At 39.1% G+C, this 23,435-nt stretch overlaps 1 protein-coding gene across 1 annotated transcript in view; it reads right to left on the minus strand.

Annotated features, from left to right (window-relative positions):
• The window catches only part of LRP2 (LDL receptor related protein 2), a 1,335,386-nt gene that overhangs the window by 536,364 nt on the left and 775,587 nt on the right, over window positions 1-23,435 (minus strand). The window contains exons 45-46 of the mRNA XM_044075346.1: window positions 14,848-14,973; window positions 4,966-5,085 (exon numbers count right to left, since the gene is read on the minus strand). Coding sequence (XP_043931281.1) covers window positions 4,966-5,085; window positions 14,848-14,973 — 246 coding nt within the window. The remainder of the gene's footprint in view (window positions 1-4,965; window positions 5,086-14,847; window positions 14,974-23,435) is intronic.

Below are 23,435 nucleotides of genomic sequence, written 5' to 3' on the forward strand. Positions count from 1 at the left end.
TGAAAAGCAAACAGTATTGTTAGTGATTTTATTATGTATCTGTAGATATATGAAAATAAACACTTTTTCTTGGCTAGTAAACAAGTTACAGTTTTTGTCCTGTTTCAGTGTTACACTCAGAGGGTTTTAACTTAGGTTAAACATCTACCACTATATATCCCAGTAAACTGCCATGGTGGGCTCATACAGCCTACACTTTTAATTCCCCTAACCCACAGAACATGCACGCACTGTACTTCATGTACTGCTCACCTAGTGTAGTAGTTAAAGCTCCCCATCCTGATGTCTTGAGATTTGTACCAGGAGTATATAGACAGACAGCAGTTTTACATTTGAACGTTGACTTATTCAGATTCCTGCCCACCAAAGTAGTGATTATCCTTAACAAAGCAAATACAGAAATCTTATCCCTTCTTTGCATTCCATTCCATAGCCACACATAATAATTAATATTACACATATATATATAGATATAGCTGTATGTATATATATATATATATATATATATATATATATATATATATATATATATATATATATATATATGTATATATATATATATATATATGTGTGTGTGTGTAGATATATATATATATATATATATATATATATGTACACACACACACACACACACATACCCATACTGGAAAATTTAAGTTGGTCAACTGTGATTAAAGTCAACATCAATTTTGCCAACACTGTTTTGATGAAAAGCTAATTAACAAATTGACAAAGTGTGTGACTCCCACATGACATGTCCCTCCTGTCTCTATTCAGTGCAGCCAAGCAAAGTAGCACCCTTACCACCTTTGAGGCAAACCAAGGTAATTGGATGGGCAGGCACAAATTTTTCCCCAGTCTATTTTGTCTTAACCGCCTTGAGGCTGGAGGGAACTTCTGAATATGGGTTTTTGGCTACACATAGCATACAGACTGATTGCATAATACTTACCTATGAACCTATAAGATGTACATTTTACATCTTAAAAAGCTCCACAGTAATGATTAAGGCTTTCTCACTCTTGCTTACCATAGTCTTAGAGAGATCCCCACCTTCTCCATGAGGTTTTGAATGGTTTGAAAGAACATATTCTGAGGCCATTAGGTAGTCTTTAGGGATGGCATTTTCTAAGATCTCCAAACTGCTACCCCTGTGGATTTCTTGGCATGACAGTACCACTTATCTGATGGACATCAGGGAGAAGGAGCTTGTCAAACTGAAGATGGTCTTTTGAGCAACAGGTTCATTGGTTCATAATAAATACTACGCTAACTGCCCTTGCAAACAATCTTGACCTTTCAACAATGTCTGACTTGAGGGGTGTATCACCTATATGGTACATGAAAATGTTTTGTTTACTAAAATTAACTATGCTACATTTTTCATATTTCATTTGACACCACTGTCCTTGCACCAGTAACAGTTACCCATGCTGAAGCAATAAAGAGTTGGTGAAAAAATCAAACAGCTTCCAATTTACAGTCCTCTGAAAGCTGAAGTAACCATAGGTCTGGAGTGTTGAACTGAAGGTCTGAGAAACCAAAGCCAAATAAAATAGGGTCCAACAATAATCCCTCTGGTACACCACTGGTAACTTTTTTGCTTTCTGAAATGGCACCTGTGACTCTAACCATGGGTGAATTCATGTAAGACTCCCCATCCACATAAAACAAAGTTCATCCCTGTCTATATTCAAGTGCATCGTGGATCTGTGGATGGGAAACAAAAAATTTACCCCAGGACTGCCCCCTGTACTACTAATAGACAGAGACAGCTCCTAAATGCTTTACCTCAGGCATGGGTCCTCTCAAATTATCTATGATATGATCCCAATTATTCTCATTACGGGCAATATATAATTATCAACCACAGGATGGGTAAGGCCAGTCTCTAACCAAATCAGATAGGTTAATTCAAGCATAAAAAGGGAAACTGAATAGGCTTAATATGGCCCTGAAGGGCAGCTAACCTACCACTTACCTATGAAAAATTTTGAGAAATTCCTTAATCTTGGAGACATGCTAACCTATCAGGTGGTATTGCTTGAAATCTTCAGTGGTTCAGGTCCATCACTGTAAGGATTTTAGGCCTCCACTGTGATAAGGATGCAGATGTCAAACAGATATAACAGGAAATGCTGTAAGGAGTGGAAAAGATTTGGATACTCTGGCTAACATATCTCTTCAATGTAAAACAAAGTGTGGTGTGAGTACCTCAGGCCTGGCAAATCGGTGTGGTGGTACCTATTTTTAGCAACAGTGGTCAGCAGCATATATGTTTGAACTACAGGGCAATCATACTACTTAGCCTCCATGAAAAACTATATGCGAAGGTGCCAGACAGAAGACTTCAGCAAACAAGTGAGCGTTAGATTCTGGAGGTGCAATGTGATTTCCATTCAAACGTTGCGACAGCAAACCGGTGTTCAGCCCTGCACAGCTTTTTGCAGGGTTGTAAGAGCTTCAAAATCAGGTTTACAGTTGTTTTCTGATGTTGGAGAATACTTATGATAGTTAATTTTTGTTAAAACTGAGCTTACAATGGTATTTTTCAGGGGATTTTTCCCCCTACAGACCCCTATATATTATAAACTACCCCTAATGTCACACTTACAGTGCAGAAAGGGAATCAGCTTCGATGAGATGTATCTTGAGTAGATAAGCTTCTCTTAGCTATAGGGCTCTCCTCCTGATTTTTTTTAACTTCTCCAAGTCTTTTGGGTTTCTAATACTGTGACAGGAATGGACCCCATTCCTAAGTCAAAGTATAATTAAAGTTCATGAAATTAGTATTGTTTCAATCTTTAATGTTAGCCAAAAGTGTTCTTTATAGCATCTGCAACATGCCCAGAAATGACTCCTTCTGCAAGTCATATGGAGTTACATGTATCAGTAGCATATCTAAAAAGGACTGTAAATTATTTTTTATAAGACGCACTGCTCCTACTACTATTATTAGAACTGTCTGGGTATTCTTCCTCCACAGTGCCCTCACTTCTGACTACAAATGTTGGTATTTTATGAATTTCTGTCTCTGTATGTAAAACACTAAAACCACTGGGTGTAGCAATTTCAATGATCAATGCCACTTTTGTCTTCTTTTAATGGACTACTGTATCTGGTTTTATAACACACCTATTTTTTTTAATGTTGCTAGTCCTTCTGAGTATGTGCACATGATAGGTGAGGTCATGCCGAATTATAAGGAGCTGGGGTCACTGAAGCGGTTCACCTTGTCCATGTATGAGTGTAATGACAGCTGCGCACTAACTATTAGCATGAAGTCAGATTAATTTGGTACAGGCATGAGACTCCGCCAAGGGTGTAATTTATTACCAGTGCAGTTCATGATGCTTCTGGCCAGGATTTAAGGGCACAGACAAGGCTGGGAGATTGAGAGAGTGTCTAATTTAAGGATCTACATGGGATATCTTTATTGTTTACAGGTGCTGTAAGTGATGTTGTCACTTGTCACAAATGACTGTGGCCTGTGACACATATTGAAGTGATTTACTGGTGCATGTGAAGTAACTGGCTCAAACTGAGGCTCTAGTAGCTGTGCAAAAATAATTAATTTATTACTTGGAAGCTGTGTAGAGGGAAGTTTGCACAGTTGAAGAAGTTTAAGTAGATCCCTGTCCAAACACTGGATCGCCAAGCACTGGACAGTGCCAGAAAGAATAATATGGTAGGTACAAATGGCAGAAATCATGTTTCTCTGCAGGATCACTGGGATTATTATTCACAACAGGGTGAGGAGTTGGGGATCCAGAAAAGCTTTAGAGCAGAATCACTGCTCATTTCAGAATGAGAGAAACCATTTTATATGATGCCCCCAGGTCAGGCTGAGTTGCTACTGGAATGGTTAACAAGGCAGACGTCTGAGCACAGACCCCCGGACATGCTGGAAAATTATTTACTTTGGCTCGCCTGTAAATGCCTCAGGATGACTAGAATTTGAGGATGGAGAAAGGAAGTTTGGTCATCCCTGCTTAATTTGCTGTCAGCATGACCTTTGTGAGGGAAATTAAATGAAAATAAAAATGAAGGCAATGCATTTACAATACTCTAGCACATTCTACTGCATCAATTACAACCAGGTTGACAGAAATTGTGGTAGATGATTAGGCTGTTTTTTACTGCTAGATCCATACACTATCCGATCACCTCCTGAAAGCAATAAGCAGTTCTAAAGTTAATCACTGGCATTAGAGACAGACAACAAAATAAAGCAAGAAACGAGAACCAGAGGTTCAACTGGAATGAACTGCTACCATTAATAGAATACATTTTGCTGGATGGTCACGTCTCTTATGTTTTTAAAAGTTAAGGGACAAATTGTTCTCATGGCAGAATGCTTTGTTTAGTTTTTTTGAGCAAAGTTAGTAATAGAGAGTTACAATTATCTTGACTGTACAAATTGCATATCCTATGAAATACTAAAGTAGCAAGCCAGAAACAGTGAAGAATTCTAAATATTTTCTTTTTATAATGTATGTTTTATGGCCTGCATTGCTCTATTTTAACTTTTTTTAGCTTTTCAGCACAGACAGATTATGCAGTATAATCCAAGTTCAAAACTGATTTGCAAGTACACGTTATTTGATGTGATTACCTACTAACTAAATGCTACCAAAATACCAGTGTCACTTCTCTTTCTGGGATATATTCAGTTGGTGATCTCAGAAAGGTGGGAGATGGATATTAGGGAGGCTTCACAAAGAGTACCCGTCAACAGTGATGGCATGGTTAAAGCAAGTTGTTTGCGCACCCCCATTCTGATGTAATGAGTCCCAACTCAGTGCAAGAAATTCTAGCTCAGTTTTGTATTGCACTTGTTGGTTAGTGCAGTCACATTACAGAAGGTGAATTGCATAAGATAAATAACACAGAAACTTATTATGGGCTTGTATGAGGTAAGATAATATCTGAGAACAAAGTCATCAGTCATCCTATAACACTTACCACAAGAAGGTGGTTCATCTGATCTGTCAGCACAGTCACGATCGCCATCACAGAACCAATGAGAAGGAATGCAGCGACCATTTGTACATCGGAATTCATTTTCCACACAGGTCTGTGCAGCTGAAACAGAAATAGTCTGTGTCTGAGACCAGTAATCAATACAAGCTCGTGCATCAGTGGTACAGCAACGGCAGTAACACAGACTTTGATTCAGTACCCAATACACTAAACAAACTAGGAAATAAGAATATTAAACTGCTGCAAAGGTAGTCCTCTGAGACAAAAGAACGGTTCCTGACTGTTACAACCCATCTGCCTGGAACTGGTAACTAAACTAGTTCATCAGAAGGGCTGGTTAGGAGTGAAGGAGTAATAATCTTAATGGGTAGCTCTTATTTCATTGCAAGAACTGAGGATGCAACAGCAAGGATATAGTGCAGATTCATCACCCAGTAGGAGTTCAATACTGTGACACTGACACTTGTGAAAATGGTAGGTGATTTACATCATTCATAGAATCATGAGTGTGACATACTGGAATCAATGCATGTCTGCACATGATGAGGAGACAGCGAGGATCACAGAAATGGGTTAACCTGCAACAGGTGCATGTGAATGCTCCCTGAAAACCTTGACAGATTTTGGGGGCTATACTTGTGGTACATAAATCATACTCCCAAAATCCTCTTTCCTCTTCTCCTAGGAGCATACCTCTTAACCTCTTAGAGCATGAAATCTGGACAAAGCCATAAATATAAGCAGGACAAAGGCCTAAATATAGGGACAATTTTTAAATATTGCACTTACCAACTTAAAAAGTAGATAGAATAAAGTACAGTTGTGCAAACTTACTATACATGTAGATGTTCAAATGTGTTTACTGTTGCAGTCATCACATTTGGGTTATACCTGCCAGGGTAGCCCTCAGCCAGCCTGAATACCAGAAGCTTAGCATTTCTGCATAGATTGTTGTTGCTTCAGTACGGACGTCAAGTCGTCAGTAATATAAAGTAAGGTAGCCAACACCATTACATCAGTTTTTCTTGCCCTGTCCTTTCAGGAGCCCCCAAGTAGGAGGCAGGTTCTGGTGGAAGAACCCCACCAGTAGAAGGTAAATACCAATAAGTCCCTTGTAAGAAGGAGAAGAGAAGAGAAAAGGGGGGGGGGTGGATGGAGGGAAACCAGGACTCCAACAGTGAATACACTCGAACATCTACATTTATGTTAAGTGTACACAACTGTACTATGTTCTTCGTGTTTCACTGTTGCAGTCATCACATTTGGGTTGATTTCCAAAGGTGAGGAAAAGGGTGGAGGCAGTCAAGGAAACTAGGGGCTCGCTAGGATGCCCTGGAAGACTGCAGATGCAAACCCTGCCCTGGATTTGGAGAAGAGACGCAGGTAGTAGTGTTTGCTAAAAGTGTGAATAGATGTCCAGGTGGCAGCCTCCATGAGCTCCCTGGTGGGGACTCCTCTGAGGAAAGCTGCAGAGGTGGAAGCTGCTCTGGTGGAGTGAGTCCTGACCCCCTTGGGGGGAGGCTTTCCATGTTGTTTGTAGCAGAAATGGATTCAGTGTGCTATCCATTTGGAAATTGTTTGTTTGGAGATGGCTTTGCCTTCTGCCCCAGTAGCAAAGCTAACCAGCAATTGTTCCGACTTTCTGAAGGATTTAGCCCTGTCTAGACAGAATCTGAGCTGTCTGTGCACATCTAGAGAGTGCCGGATCCTTTTCCTTTATTCTGGGGATGAGGAAAAAAGGTGGGCAAGTGAAGTGATTGGTTGAGAGACACAGTGGACATGAGCTTGGGCATGAAGGACAGGTTAGTCCTGAGGGATGCCCTGTCAGCATGGAAGATGATGAAGGGTTCCACAGCCATGAGTGCTTTCAGCTCAGAGACTCTTCTGGAAGAAGTGATGGCCAGAAGGAAAACTGCCTTCCAGGAGAGAAATTTTAGCTCTGCAGAGGAGGCTGGTTTGAAGGGGGGCAAGGTGAGCTTTTCCAACACAAAGTTAAGGTCCCAAGTGGGGGTTGGTGCTCTTCTGGGTGGCCACAGGTTGCTAGCTCCTCTTAGGAACTGTTTGATCAGAGGGTGTGAGAAACGGGGCTGCTCAGTGGGAAAATGAGCAAAGATAGCAGAGGCATGAATTTTAATAGAGGAAAAAGAGAGGCCAGTGTGTAGCAGGTCAGATAAGTAATCCAGGATAAGGGGGAGGGAGGACTGTGCCATATTGGCCCTCTTAGCCTGAATCCATGTGCAGAACCTTTTCCATTTGTCTGCATAAGACTTTCTACTGCTAGGTCATCTGGCCTCATGTATAACATCTAGAACCTGTTGACTGAGACTGGCAGATTTATCGGGGTTCAGGGAATAAGCCAAGCTGCCAAAATGAGGGTCTGCACTTGGGGATGCATGAATTCCCCTTCCCTCTGGGTCAGGAGGTTTGGAATCTGAGGAAGATGCCAAGGTGGCAGTGGGGACAGGCTGCGCAGCAAGGGGTACCAGTGCTAGCGAGGCCAGTCTGGAGCTATAAGAATTGTCCTTGGTTTCTCCTCCCTTATTCTGAGCAAGTGGTTGGTGTGGGAGGCAAAGACATCGACCCTCAGGGTACCCCATTTCTGAGATATTAGGGTGAAGGTTCTTCTGTTGAGCTGCCACTCGTGGGGTCCAGAAGATTTCTGCTTAATTGGTCTGCCAGAGAGTTGAGAAAACCTGGTAGGAATTGCGCTATCAGGTGAAGCTGCATGGCAGAGGCTGTGTGCCAAAAGGTCATGGCCAGCCTGCATAGGAGGTAGGTGTGTGTTCCTCCCTGCTTGTTGATATACCACACCACAGTGGTGTTGTCTGTTTTGATGAGGAGAGCCCCTGGGGAAAGAAAGGGCTTGAAAGCTATCAAGATGTGCTGGACAGCCATCATCTCTTTTTGGTTGATGTGCAGTGGGATTTGCTGTGGGCTCCATTGGCCCTGTGTGCACCTGCCATCCAGGTGTGCACCCCAGGCATAGTCTGATGCATCTGTAGTGATGGTCTGGGTGGCAAGAGGTGATGAGAAAGGTAGTCTCTTGTTGTGGTGGCACATGCTGTTGCTCACCAAAGAAAATCTTTTCTGAGGCAAGGAATTATAGGTATAAGAGTCTCCAGGTCTTGAGAGTGTTGAAACCAAAGGATTTTTAGGTACCACTAAAGTTTCTTCATATGCAGTCTAGCATATAGAATGAGTAGTATGTAAGATGTCATGAACCCCAGAGCTTGCAGGATTTTCCTTGCAGATAGCTGGGGTCTGGTGGCTAGTTGAGAGAAGTAGGCTGTCAGTAAAATTTGTTTTCTGGTGTAAGGAATGCAATCTGGGATGCTTGCTCCCAAGAATATAATCCTTTGGGTGGGCACCAGTTTGGATTTCTTTTTATTGATAGTATACCCTAGGGAGGTTAGAAGGGACTTTACAAAGGTCAGGTGCTTGAGCAGCTTTTCCTGGCTGACTGATTGAATTAGGCAGTCATCTAAGTATGGGTAAATCTGGAAATTCCTTTGTCTACAAAAGGCAATGGCCAGAGCCAGACATTTTGTGAAAACTCTGGGGGCAGTGGATAAGCCAAAGGGAAGCACAGAGAAATGAAAGTGCTGAGATCCTGCCCTGAAACGGAGATATTTTCTGCATGTTTCACTGATAGGAATGTGGAGGTAAGCCTCCTTTAGATCTAGGGTGGCTAGCCAAGCATCCTTGGAAAGCATGGGTAGCTGCTGCTGGAAAGTGAGCATTTTGAATTTGGGATCACCAGGAAGGTGTTTAGAATAGATAGATTGAGGATGGGGTGCCAGGTGCCCTCTTTTCTGGTACTAGAAAAAGTCTGGAGTAGAAATCTTGGCCTTTCTGTTCTGCAGGAACATGCTCTACTGCCCTCATAGACAGCAGGGAAAGGACTTGCTTTTGTGCCTCTGCCCACTGGATTGTTGGAAGATCTGGGAACCCTTTTGGGGTTGGAAGGGTGTGGAAAGAAAATATGTATCCCTGGGACACTATGTTGAGAACCCAGTGGTCATTGGTAATGGTGGCCCAGGTGCTTGCGTGAAAGGAGAGTTTTCCTCCTAGGGGTAAGTGAAGGTGGGCAGAGGGAGGGGTGGGGTAGGTGAGTCATTGTGAGTTCTTACCATAAGGGGGTGGCTTAGAACTTCCTGGTTTTGAAGTGGAAGTAGTCCACTGCTTAGATCTTTGTGTCTGTTGTCGGTGAGGTATGGTTCCCTGGGGTCTGGCCTGAACTAGCTTAGTGGGAGCAGGAAAGGACCAGTGCTTGGTAGGACAATGTCTGATGAACCTGGGTGGCTGGACCTTTAAGGAATCCTTAACTGTCTGCATAGATTTTGCTTTTTCTTCCATCTTTTTTAAGACCTCTTCTGCCTTAGTGCCAAATAAGTTGTCTTTGTGCAAGGGGGCATCCAACAATTTAGATTTGACATGGTCTGGCAGAGGCTGTTCCTTAAGCCATGCATGCCTTCTAATGACAGATCCAGTGACTGCTGCTCTGCAAGAAGCTTCTAGGGTATAAAAAACACAGTGCGAGGTGTGTTTAGTTACTTGACTTGCAGAATGCATTAACTCTTGTAAATCTTTAGATTCTGCACAAGCAGGAAAGGAAGACATTTTTTGTTTGAGGAGTTCCAGGGTATGCTGTTAAAATTTTAACATATGGAACTGATAATTTAGTGCCCTGATAGCAAGGGTAGCTGAGGTGTATACTTTTTTACCCCATCTGTCTAGTGCTTGGGAATCCCTGTCTGAAGGGGTGGGATTCTTAGCAGAGGTTGCTTTAATCCCTTTAGGCCCTTGAGAAATTACCTCAGGGTCAGCAGTAGGATTTTTAAAAAGAAATTTGTGTGAGTCGAGGACTTTGTAGTACCTGTCTGGTTTTCTGGGTGCAGGAGGGAGGGTGTCAGAAGTCAAGCTGGATTCCAGGAAAACATCTTCCACAACATCCAAGACTGGGGGGATGGCCAGGGGTCTGTGCTGCTGAAGATCTAACAATTCCCTGAGTCTCTTTTTAGACTGAGGGTAGTCCTGACTTCCCATTGGAAATGCTCCCTTAAGGTATGAAGGGTTTTCCCAAAGGAAAAATCCTCTGTGGGAGAGGCTGAAGGAATGGAATCCTCTGCATCAGAATCCTCATAAGTAGAGAGGGGTTGCATGTCTTCATATTCAGATGCATCAGAGTCATCTGACTCTTCTTCAGACAAACCTACAGGGGACAGATCTCTTTTCCTTTTGGAGGGGGTAGCCTGGTTTCCCCTGATCAGCACGATAAGGTCTTCCGCCATTTTAAGCATTTGGCTCTGAAACAAGGAAGCAGGTGCCTGAGATTGGGTCGTCGGTTTCTTGGGTGTGGTTCGTACCCTGGGCCTAAGAAACTCGTTTGTTTTTGAAAGAATGGTAGACGCAAAAGAAGTCATCAGTTTGTGTCGAGAAATGGTAGTGCGAAGGACTTCCTCGGAAGCTGGTGCCTGCTCAGCAGCTCCAGACCCATCCAAGGTAGAGATGACCGCAGGGTCATTAGTCGAAGAAGAGTCATGCGGCATACTGGACTTTGAAAGGGTCTCGGTAGTGGCCTGTGAATCCACAAAAGCGGACATCGGGGACTGCAAAAGCACCTCACTGAGGACTGGAGAACTGACGACTAGCTTAATGGGAGGGTCGTCGGTAGGTTTGGACCTGTGCAGCCTGTCTCTGTCTTCATCTTTATGCTTTTTTGGAAGATCTGCTGTCGGATGGCTTACTGAAGCCATATCGGAGTTCGAGGACTGTAAGGGAAAATTTCTAGCTACAGTAAGATGACAGATAATTCTAGTGTTGAACAAAACACAGAAGCAACAGCAGGGGACATCATAGTCTGGGCCTAAACAAGTGACGCAGTAAGAATGAAAATCTCGGTGTGGTATTTGCTTTCCACAGGTGAGACAATTGTTAACTTTTTCTGACATCAGTTAGTGCAAGAAAAAAGGATCCCCAACAGGGTACTTAGCTTTAGAAGGCTTCAGCTTGAATTTGGTAGACGAAACTTAGGTAGCGGCCGGCCAGCACTTGTGCAAACTGCTTCTGCTTCGGGCTCCATGGCAAGAAAGACTGATGTAATGGCATCGGCTGCCTTACTTTATACTGCTGACAGACCGATGTCAGTACTGAAGCGACAGCAACCGATGCAGAAATACTAAGCCTCTGGTATTCGGGCCGGCCGAGGGCTGCCCTGACAGGGATAACCAAATGTGATGACTGCAACAGTGAAACACGAAGAACATCAGGTTTTGCATTAGCATGAATTTTCTGAAGGGTATTAAGTCTGAAACTCAAATGTCTGTCATTATTTTCTAACTTCAGTCTTTAAACATTTGTCACTAATTTGCCAGAAAACCACAATTTTATGAAAAACGGACCAAAAATATAAAACAAAAATCTGGACAGTCTGCAAAAATCTGTACAGTTGAGAGGTATGTCTGGGAGATGCATTAACATTGCAATAGAATTGTAGAGTACTCTTACAAAATAAGTATCCGGACTGGTACTAAAAGTTCTGGCAAACACATCCAACAACAGAAGAGAAAAAAACAATTAAAAACACTATCGAGATAGGGCAGCACAGAAATTTTGCTATTATTTTTAATTTATTTAAACCAGTATTTTTGATTTATTTATATTCACATGAGAGGTTTATGTGGCATAACAGCTCATTGTGTATGGCAGCAGAAATGCCTAAGGAACATGACACATTGATTACGTGTGAAGCAATCTTGGTCCTGACCATATAATCTGTAACACTATGTGCACTGTATGCATGTATATCTGCCTGTCTGTATATTTATGTATCTCTTTCTTTCTCTCTCTTTCTCTCTCTCTCTCTATATATATATATATATATATATTTATATATACACATACATATATATATATATATATATATATATATATATATATATATATATATACATATATATATAATGTATAACTATATATATATATATATATATATATGTATATCTGCATATATGTGAAGGTAGACTTCCTTCAACAAACAAAAGAAAAGAGATTTGTTGAGAAGTTCAGAGATACTTGTTAAGTGACTCTGTCCCTGCTGTTCAGTAAAAAATCTCCCTTGTAAATATTTTTATCCCTTCTTATCTGAAATAATTTCTTTACTATTTCTTTTGTACAACTGTTCTCCACATCTGTCTATTAATGTACTGTTGATCATTACTGTATTGCTGGTATTATACTTATATGGGCTGTGCCTGAAACTGGTCTATGGTGATCAATGCACTACCTCAGTAAACAAACTTAAATAAAATAAATGATAAAGTTATTTTAAGTTTTGTTGTCATTCCATGTTATCATTTATAAAGAACTTGCACTCATTCTGCTTTGTACATCAAAATCACATTATTTTGTAAGACTGATGGTCCCTGATGTATTTTATATTCTTCTCCCTTTCTTTGTAGATATTTGTATATATATATATATATATATATATATATATATATATATATACATATACATATATATAGGTCTTTGTAAGCTGATCTACATAACATCAACAAAATAAGAACAGAAAAATTACAAAAGATCGACTGTGCAATGCACATGCTGAAGGAAATAACCTTAGACGATACAAACTCAAATGCAATGTTTTTTGCAAGGGGCCAGCACCCTTCTGCCTCCCACATCCCTTGCTACTTATCCATACCAACTCTGAGATTGCACAGTAGTAAGGAAGGGAATATTCCCCACCTCCAGTATTACAGCAATCTGCCAACACTGTCAGCCAGCTTCCCTGTCAGATAAACAGTACATGCAGAAAAGCAGTCGACTAAAAGAATAATTGACTGACTTTATTAGATGCATCACTCTCACATGAATGAGCACACATGCTCTCTCTCTCTCTCTCTGTATGTAGATATATATATATATATATATATATACACACATATGCATACATACATATATATATATATATATATATATATATATATATATATATATATATATATATATATATATATACATACACACACACACACACATATATATATATATATATATATATATATATATATATATATATACACATACTCACAAAATGTGAGAATGTAAAGGAAGCCTTCAAATAAATAAATTTTCAAAAGCTATGACTTCAAGTATTCCTGTTTTTATAGCTGGACTTTTACCAGGTTGCTAATGTATCAAAGGTATTAATAACATACTATGAAATTTTAATTTTATGTAAGTATTTAGTGCCATATTAAACACTATTTCTTTTATTTTTTGAAAAGCAGAAATACAAAAGATAACAGTAGACAAGAACTGAAAAGCTTATTTTGCTTGCTATTTTAAATACCTATTGCAAAGATCTACAAACTTTCCTTTTATCTAGGTTTATTTTGTAAGTGTTACAGCTGCTCTTTGTTGACCCCTTACATTACTGTAATCTCTATTAGTTTGCCCCCTACATACACAAGTATTCTTCTAGAAACTGTTTTTCAATGTAATCACAGTTTTAGTACAAATAAAATATAAAGAGTATAGTATCTGATACACCATCCAAAACATACATTAAGGGCTAATGAGTGAATTTGTAAGTTAAATAGTACAGTACCTAGTCAACCCCAAATGCACTGGCAGGAAAATCTGCTAACTGACTGAACAATTAGACAGATACATGCACAGATGTAAAATAAGAAAAGGCAGAGGAAGCTAAATGAATAAATAAAATGAGAGGAAAACAGACAAACACGGAGTACATCAGTTAATCACACAGTTTGTATTTGAATGGATTTTTTCTGAAGATATTCTTAAACCATTTTTGTTAAAAATCTCATCTAGCAGCTATAAAAAAAATAAAACTGCTTTTGTGCATGTTACTGTAGCTTACTCTGACATGGAAGTACCTCATAGTGATAGTTCAATGTGAAGGATGAAGCGCAACTTGGGTGGAAGGAAGGTACAGAATTCTTCCTGCTGTACGTTGTTTTTCCCAGTCTATCTGGGGTATTCAAAGATACTCAGTTTTGAATGACTAAAGTCTGTTGGAAGACTGGTCATTCAGCAAACTGCAAAATGCCAAACAGAGTGGCAAATCTCATATAAAAGAAGGGGAACACTTCACAATACCAAAATCATGAAAGATAAAATTTCATATGGCTGTGACCATATGATCGAACTTTCAGAATCCCGACATTGTGAACGGAGACCTGCATACAGTGCAGAACAGGAGATTTCCCTTTTTCTCGCTGTAGTGCAATCTTGGAGTTGGAATATTTAAGTAGCGGAGATGTGGGGGGTGCCCCCTGCAGAAACATTTAAATTATTATTTTTTTTTATTTGTTTCAAAATTTTGATATTCTGAAACATCGATCATATGGTCTCGATCATATGAAATTAGATGTTTCGGAATTTTGGGATTCTGAAGTGAATCCAAAAGAAGTGGGTTGTTAATAAAATAATATTAACAGATCTCATTAACTCACATACTATTGAATCAGATTTTCTTGATCTGGATGAGCAGAATGTAAATAAAGCAGTACATTTCTATATTTTATAACCTCCATAGCAAAAGTATATTTTTTAATGTACAGCATTTTTTCTTTTGTGCATATAGCAAAAATAGTTACTATTCACTAAGATTAGACTAGAAAGGTTTATGCTAAAAAAAAAAATATATATATATATATATATATATATATATATATATATACATATACATATATATATATATATATATATATATATATATATATATATATAAATAAACAGGTTTATACTAAATGTCACAAATACCAGAATGTGTTACAAAAATGTTTTCTCGGATTTAGAAACATGCATCCCATCAATAATAAAAATGCTTACCACAGTGAGTGGGACTTTCATCACTCATATCGCCACAGTCATTGTCACCATCACAGAGATATGTTCGAGGGATGCAGATATTAACGCTCTCACATTTCGTGAATCCAGGCTGACAAGTGCGATCAGCTACACCAATAAAACATATTTATAAGACCACAAGCAATCTTCCATACCCAAGATACTTTTTTCACATGGAGCATACCAAAGTGCTTCAGAAATAAAATGACAAGACACAGGTATTATATGACTCATACTTGCTCAACACTCTTAAATTTTATAAGACCTTTAGAAAAACTCCAAATCTGAAAAGCAAACTACTCAGGGTAGACTCATTGTACCCCTTCAAGGGTCTAAGGTGGTTGTGCATGCTTTTTAATGTGTTCTCTGAACGTGCTCTCCTTAACTTTGGTTAGTTATATTTTTTCTGAATTATTGCTGAAATTATGAGTTTTTTTTCCAGATCGCATCAATGTGTGTGTGACCTCGTTCTTCAACAAGCACTGTTGCTCTAGTGATATTTTTAGGTTGGTAGGGAGTTGGACAATTACTGTTAAATGTTTTAGCAAACTACACCATATAATTTATAAATTCACACAGGATGTTCATATGCTTTCTTGTCATTTCTAATTTCACTGCAGAATAGACTCTGAAAAGTCATGAACCTATATAAATGTCCAAACTACTTTGCTATGATATTGAAGAATGTCATGAAGTCAATGAACAGTTATGTGGCTTGAGACAGATCATTGTACTTACTAGACTGAGGGTGTCCTTAATGTTAAAAGACAGTAGTTATGAAGTATGGAAATTATATAATGGTTTTTATAAGTCAACATGTATCAGTCAGCATGAGGCACCATCTTCAATTATCTTTCTTTCCATTGCCTTTTAAACAGGTGCAGTTAAAGTTAACTAAAGTCTTTCTTTCGGGTGTTTTTGCTACCATACCTGCTAACCATCAGGCCTGCCCCCAAGTTAGACCTACCTGTTTGTATCCTTCCTGGGAATTTTACCTGGAGTTAGGGTGACAACTCTCTGGAAGGGGCTTACAGGTAGCCATGAGGATGCTTTTGTGCCTCCAACTGTACCAGTACCACTACCAACACTGTTGCAGAGGTGAGCTCTGCCTGTCACAGCTGGATGCATCCAACTTATCCAATAAAATGGGACCCATAGGAGACTTTATCCATGTGATATAATCATGAACAAAGGCACTCCATCCTGCCATATGGGTGCATCTGGCTTATACCCAAACTAAGACCCAGCGAGTAACCTTTTCTACTTAGTCCAAACTAATAGGCTCCCCCTCCATTTAGTGACCCACATTATTCCCAGTGCAGGCTATGAAAGTTTTTCTCCTATCCCCATCATAACTACTACACCTGTTGGTGACAGTCTCTGCAACATCATGGGGAATCCAGTGCCCTCCTACTGACTTGTGCATACTCCTATAAATATGCATCCTGAAAACTGTCATAACAGGCTGGGGATTCTAAGCCTATATCCCCCATCCCAGTCAGTGGCTTTCTGCAAGCCTGCATTTGCACTGGAGCACAGGCAGATGGAGAATCACCACTCCCTCCCCCACAGAATGGATGAGATGATACCTCTCATGTGTATCTCATTATGAAGAATGTTCTTCATTTTAAGTCATAAAAATATGTGTTCCTCAGTTCCACACTGAAAGAGTCTGTCACACATTCAGTATTGAGTTTTTTTAACTGATATCCATGTTAAATAATACTGATTCAGATGAATTAATCAAAATAATTGTTCTACAAGTATAAAGTAACATATTCCAACATCCTGAGAACATCCTAGGCAAAGCTGTTAATAAGCCGTTAGTATTTGGAGTATTTGTTCCACATTATGAGAACCAGTGTTCCACAGTTTGCCTATTTGTTCCACATTATGAAAAGTAGTGTTCCACATCTGAAGATGCCAGGTTGAGATTCATGAATGAGACAATGCTGCAGCTCGCTCCCATTCCCCCCACCCCACTTTTCCAGAAACGCGGGCGCTGCTTGAGCTTATCTCATAGTCACACCTTTATTCCTCTACGCAACAGAAGTGGAAGAAAGTATTGTTTTCCTTTATATGCATACTGCGTGACTGCAAACATGACTGGAAAACAATTTATGCTTTTTTTTAATGAAAACTGACATTGCATTCTTCATCCCTATCATATATCAGTTGTTTATTTAGTTAGTTTTACATACTTAGGCATTCATTTAATACTACAATACATGCGCAAATTAGTCTAGAACCACAATGCAAGGGAATGCTGCTGTTATACTGCAACACATCAAAGGAGCACGTCGTTTTCAATAATGGGAATAAAACTAAACAAGTAAGAATGACTGATAGGGTGAGCAGTAATTGGAAACATTGGACTGTCTAAATGCGTTCATTTGGCATTGTCATTACTGTCCACCTTGGAGAGCATTATGGCACTTAAAAATTGTCTGATGAATGTTTATTTGAAACAGAGGAATGCACTTACTTGCATTAAAAATTGTCTGATGAATGTTTATTTGAAACAGAGGAATGCACTTACTTGCATTACCTCAAAAGGCTTTAATTTTGGAGTTTTGCTTTACTTACTGAAATAAAACAGTCTCTCTGGACTCACGTTTTTAACTCTAACTGTTATGGGTTTGAGATACAGTTAATAATGCCGGGTAATTTTATTTAAGTTTCTGCTAAAGAGCATTTAGTAAGAACTGTTTACATATACATAAGGGACTATACTGTTTTTTTAATACTGTACTATGCCATATTATACTATACTTTTTTATTTTATTTGTTACAGAAAAGCATTAATTTTACATTTATAGCATTTTCATGTTATTAATATTACCACGTCACACTGTTGCATTTTGGAATTATGAAGAAAGAGAATATCTGCACCTGCAAATGTCTCTGTTGCAAAAGAAACTAGAAGAAACTAGGTTTTATACAGAATTAAATGCGTTACCTCATTGCAATACACACACACACACACACACACACACACACACACATATATATATATATATATATATATATATATATATATATAATTATTTTTTTTTTTAAGTTAGGTTACTTGTGCTTCAGGTTAAGCTATAATGTTCCTAGATTCTCTGTCAGGCACTAGTATTTTAAGTCTCCTTACATGTGACAATGATGTGTGTGTGTATGTACATATATATATATATATATATATATATATATATATATATATATATATATATATATATGTATGTATGTGTGTGTGTGTATGTATATATGTATATATGTATATATATATATATATATATATATATATATATATATGTATGTGTGTGTGTTTGTGTGTGTGTGTGTGTGTGTGTGTGTGTGTGTATGCATATGTATATGTATTTGAGAACAAGCACATGTGGTGTGCATGTGAGCATGCACTTGCAAGAACCAGTTTTTTAATGGAGGTGTAGGGAGAAGTCCTCTTCCCCTTCAAGCATTTACATGTTATTGATATTTAGTACGTCACACTGTTACATTTTGGAATTATGAAGAAAGTGAATATCTGCATCTGTAACTGTCTCTGAGAAGAACTAAAAATTCTGGAACCACTCACTTTTTCACTAAGATGGGCTTGAAGAAGTAGGACTAGAAATTGTAGGCTTCCATAATGACTCATACTGCAAGACTGCTGCAATAACTGTAGACCTAAGTACAGGTCACATCATAATATTATGGTAGATGGGAAGCTAGAAGCCCCGCTATCTTTGATCAAATTTACATTCCTGTATTACTGCTTTAATTCTATTTTCTACTTTCCACATAAAGAGAATTCTCCTTACTAGTGCAACCAATTGGTGATGGTGCTGCGGTAGCGTTGTCGCCTCACAGTAAGACGCTGTCCTGTTCGATTCTCAGCTAGAGCGTCTTCTGGGTAGAGACATGCGTGAATGGGCGTACCTTCGTTGAAGGTTGTGCATCAGAGCTGGCAATTCGGCATGTAAAAATCTACTGCCAATCATTAGCGGACCAGCATTCCACTGTGGCAACCCCTAACCGGGAAAAGCAGAAAGACACAACAAGTGCAACCAATTCACTATGCTTAAATAATGAAACTAGGTCAATGTTATCCACCTGTTCACTTTTTCTTAATCTTTCTCTTTCATAGCAAATGCCAAAAATGAGCCTTAGATACTTTTGAAACAACTCTGGGTTTAGTGGCAGTAACTTTAACATAGATGACTGCCCATCTCATCTTTAAAAATGTCAACATACGTCTCAAGCCCCCTCACCGACTAACATAACTCTGAAGGAATGTATGAAGCCTAAAGAGTTAGACTGAGCTGAGCTGCTACCTCCCAGGCTAGCTTTAGCAAGTCGGCACAGAGATTAAGATCTCATAACCCCTTAAAAAAAAAGATCTGTTACCCCTTGTTTCTTTTTGTATAGATAACTATGGTATTGTCTGTAATAATTTACAGAGATCCTGGGGACCAGAGATGATTCATGGGTTTTAAGTCACTAACGACTGCCAACATCTCTTTGATATTTATGCGCTTTTATCCATCCTTGGAGTTTCATAGACTTTTCCCTTTATGGCTGAAGCATCTGTTATGACAGACTGAATGGGTGGGGAAGGGGGCTGAAGGAAGAATGGCAGACCTGGGTTGAGAGATTACTGGTCCACCCACCACAGCAACTCTCTTCTGACAAATCCAGACATGGAATCTAAAAAGATAAGGAGTGAATGTGTCATACTTAGAGAATCAACAGAATCACGGAAGCCATGATAGCCAAAAAAAATTAGAAATGCCCTGAGAGAGGCCTGAGACTGGCTATAGAAGCACAGGAAGATTTCCTTGTGCTGTTCTGCTTTGCTCAATGAAAGAACCGCTCTTCCAAGGACAAATCTACATCACTGGGAAGGGATGAAAGATGATTTCTGCAAGTTCAGTTGAAATTCCAGACTAAGCAGGAGTTTCATGACCCACATCAGGGAATCCTGATAACTGGAAAAGTATCTACAAATATAAGACAATCATATAAATTTAGAAGGATGTGAAGGTATTGAAACCTAGACACTTTGTAAATATCCCTGGCACAGTGGCAAACCAAAGGGTAAGACAGAGAATTGATAATGTAAGTCATAAACATCTTCTTCTTCTTCTTTCGGCTTTTCACAGTTAGGGGTTGCCACAGCGGATCATCCGTCTGCTCATAATTGGCAGTGGAGTTTTATGGTGTTGAGTTACCAGCCCGGCACCCAACCTTCCACAGAAGGCACACACACGCACACACTCACACCTAGGGCCAATTTAGAGTGTCCAATCCACCTACTGCATGTCTTTGGGATGTGGGAGGAAACCAGAGCACCCGGAGGAAACCCACGTGACCAGAGGGAGGACATGCAGACTCCGCACAGAAGGCACCCCAGCCGAGAATCGAACCGGAGAACCTCTTGCTGTGGGGCGGCAATGCTAACCGCTGCACCACCTTGGCTGCCCAATGTAAGTCATACACATAAAATCTTAAAAAAAAGTCTGAATTCCTTGCAAACTGGAATGCGATGATAAGTATCTTTTAGGTCCAGTGCTACCATGAAATTACAGGAAGATAAGAGAAGTAATGTGGTTTGAATGGTTAACATTTGAATTTTATAATCTTGACAAAAAGATTGAGAAAAGTGAAGTCTAGGACTGGTCTCCAAGTCCCATAAAATAGAAAGAAACAGGATGTCTGGTTTGCATGATGAGAAGGAATCCCCTGAAAAGGGAAGTGATTCCCATTGCCATCTGTACCCCTGCTGGATAAGTGTCAGAACCTACTTGTCTGAGATTATCTGATTCCACTGTATAACATGGAGATGTAGTACGAGGGAGAAATTTGAAGGACTGCCAAGGTGGGGGAGGGGAAGGTGACAGATGAGTCAAATAGCCATTTTGACATTTAGAACTGTCCTTGGATCTGGTAGGCTCCCCTTTTTTCTTTGCGCCTCCTTCTCACTACATTTTGAAATTTTGCTTGTTAGAATTTTGCTGAGACTGCTTAGTCTGTTTCTTGAAAAAGGATCATGAAAAGGAAGGAAAGTTTTTACTGAACTTTGAAAAGTGGGGATGAAAAATCTGAGTGACTCCTTGAATCAATTTCTCACACTCATCAAATTTTTGAAAGACCTTAACAGCAAAAGAGCCATACAGAACATTCATTTATTTATTTATTTTTATTTAACATTTGTTTACTGGGAGTGTCTGACTGAGCCAAAAAGGCCCATTATCAGCAGAGGCCCGGGACGAAAAGCTCCAAATGTACATTTGCAGAATCAAATAAGTATAGAAAAAATTATAAAACAATAGAAGAAGATTATAAAATAAAGGGTTGCACTATACATATTGAGTGAAAGACAGAAATAAGTAACAATACAAATTAAATTAAAATGATGCAATAACAGTGGTACATATAATGCAGTAGGATTGTGAGCCTCAAATTACAACATAATAATATATATTCTTTGACAGCAGTACTTTCAGAACAATATATTGATGTATCTTTTGACTGGGGATGTGGTACATCTTTTTTTTTCCAGCAGAGAATTCAAAATCTCAACTTTAACATCTTCTGGTAACATCAGCAGAATCATAAGAGCACTTTAAGAAATGTTTGGTTACCTGAGAAGCAGGTACCTTTAAGGAATTTAAAGAAGTTTTAGCCTTAGAAGTAGAAAGTGTTAGAAAACATTATGCATGCTGCTAAAATTAAAAAAAAATATATATATATATATATATATATATATATATATATTTTTTTTTTTTTTTTTTTTTTTTTTTCAAAGATAGTAAACATTTTAATATGTTGGCTGAGCAGTTCAATATTCTGAAAGATGAAGCAGCAGAAGTAGTAGTCAGGGACTTGGGGACACAAACAGACAGTAATCTAGCCTTTGATCATCACATGTCTACAGTAGTGAGAAAATCATTCTATGCTGCACAACTTATAAACAAAGGCATGGCATCTAGGTCCAAGGAAGTCATTGTTCCACTGTATTTGGCATTCATCATACCTATCATTGAGTACAATGCCCCCTTTGGTATGTACCTATCCAGGCATACCCAACAAATTAAATGTCCACAGAGGTTCCTCATTAAAAGAATACAGGGCATAAGTAAAACGTCCCATGCAGACCACCTCAAGGCCCTATCCCTACTCTGTCTCCTACATCATCAAGCCCCACTCTGATGGACCTCCTGCATATCAGCAAAACAAAGAGCACCAGAATTACCCATTCTGAAGACTTAAACCTTGCCTGTGATATAAACAGGACCTGCTGGAGAGACAGGTATGTAATCCCAGAACTACCCCATCTCTGGAAAGGCTCCCCATCAAAATGAAGCAGAGTTCCTCCCTAACCTGATTAAAGTGTAATTTGGACAATTAGATGGGAAACTGGAAATTCACCCCTGGTTTAGCACCTAAGTCTCTAATGGTCACAGGCAACCTGTAAATGGTTCATGTCGCAAGTCCAGGAATGTAAATGTTTCATCTCCCAACCCACTGCTTACACTTAAAAGGGTACCAGAACTTGCCAGAGATTTGGGATGTATGGCTAGGCTTAAAAAGGCCCTTGCTGACATTAGCCTAGTAAACACCTATGAACCTATAATAAATTTTCTTCCCAAATCTGTAAAACATTTTCTCATCATTGTCAGAAGGAATGGAGTTAGCATTCACAATATATTTAGCAGGAGAAGGCATAAATAAAAATATCACTGCAGGTAGGGTTGCCACCCCTCCATTTTTTTTCTGGACTATCCAGAAATGAAACTGATTCTCCTTAGTCCTGAAAACACTTTATTATTTATTTATTTATTGACATTTGTTAACCGGGTTTGTCCAACTGGGCTTGTGGCCTATTTTCAGTGGAGACCCTAGGAGAAAAGCTCCAGTAATACATTTTAAAACAAGTACAATTTTAAACAATATTGATATAATAGCAGTTATAGCAAAACAATTCACATGTGTTGGGTAACATGCATAAAGTTAAAGTTGCATTAAAAAGAAGCTAAGTAACAATTTTACATTGATATAGTTCAATAGGTCAACAATAAACATTTTTTGTTTGTATAAAATTGTGCAAATGCATAGTGGACACACAGGAGAGAGACAGAGGTGTAATGAGGTACTAAATATGGTCATTTTGAGGGTACATAAAGGGAAGGAAGACTAGGTAGGGTCATTTACAAACTCCGGTATTCTATTTCAGAAAAGGAAATAGACTATCAGAGTTTGTAAATCGGCTGATTTACTATGCTTTTTTACAGAAAAGCATAGTAAATCAGCCGAACGCTGGCATCAGGCCGTTCCCCACCATGCAATGTCATAGTGATGTCATGAAATGGGTGGGATATGGGCAGGAGAGAAGGTGAGGATGGGCAAGATTACTGGTGATGTGAGGGGTGTGGCCTTACTCCGGTTTTAGCCACAACAAAAGGTGGCAACCCTACTGCAGAGTGTGATTTGGGTTTAGAGAACAAGAATTTATGTATCTGAGATACTTTATGTAATCTGTTAGGCTTGCGGAGGAGGGGATGATTTATGCAAAATGCAGGTTG

This window comes from Protopterus annectens, chromosome 6.part1, assembly GCF_019279795.1.
Source record: "Protopterus annectens isolate FY-2018-M chromosome 6.part1, PAN1.0, whole genome shotgun sequence".
Classification (NCBI taxonomy): domain Eukaryota; kingdom Metazoa; phylum Chordata; order Ceratodontiformes; family Protopteridae; genus Protopterus; species Protopterus annectens.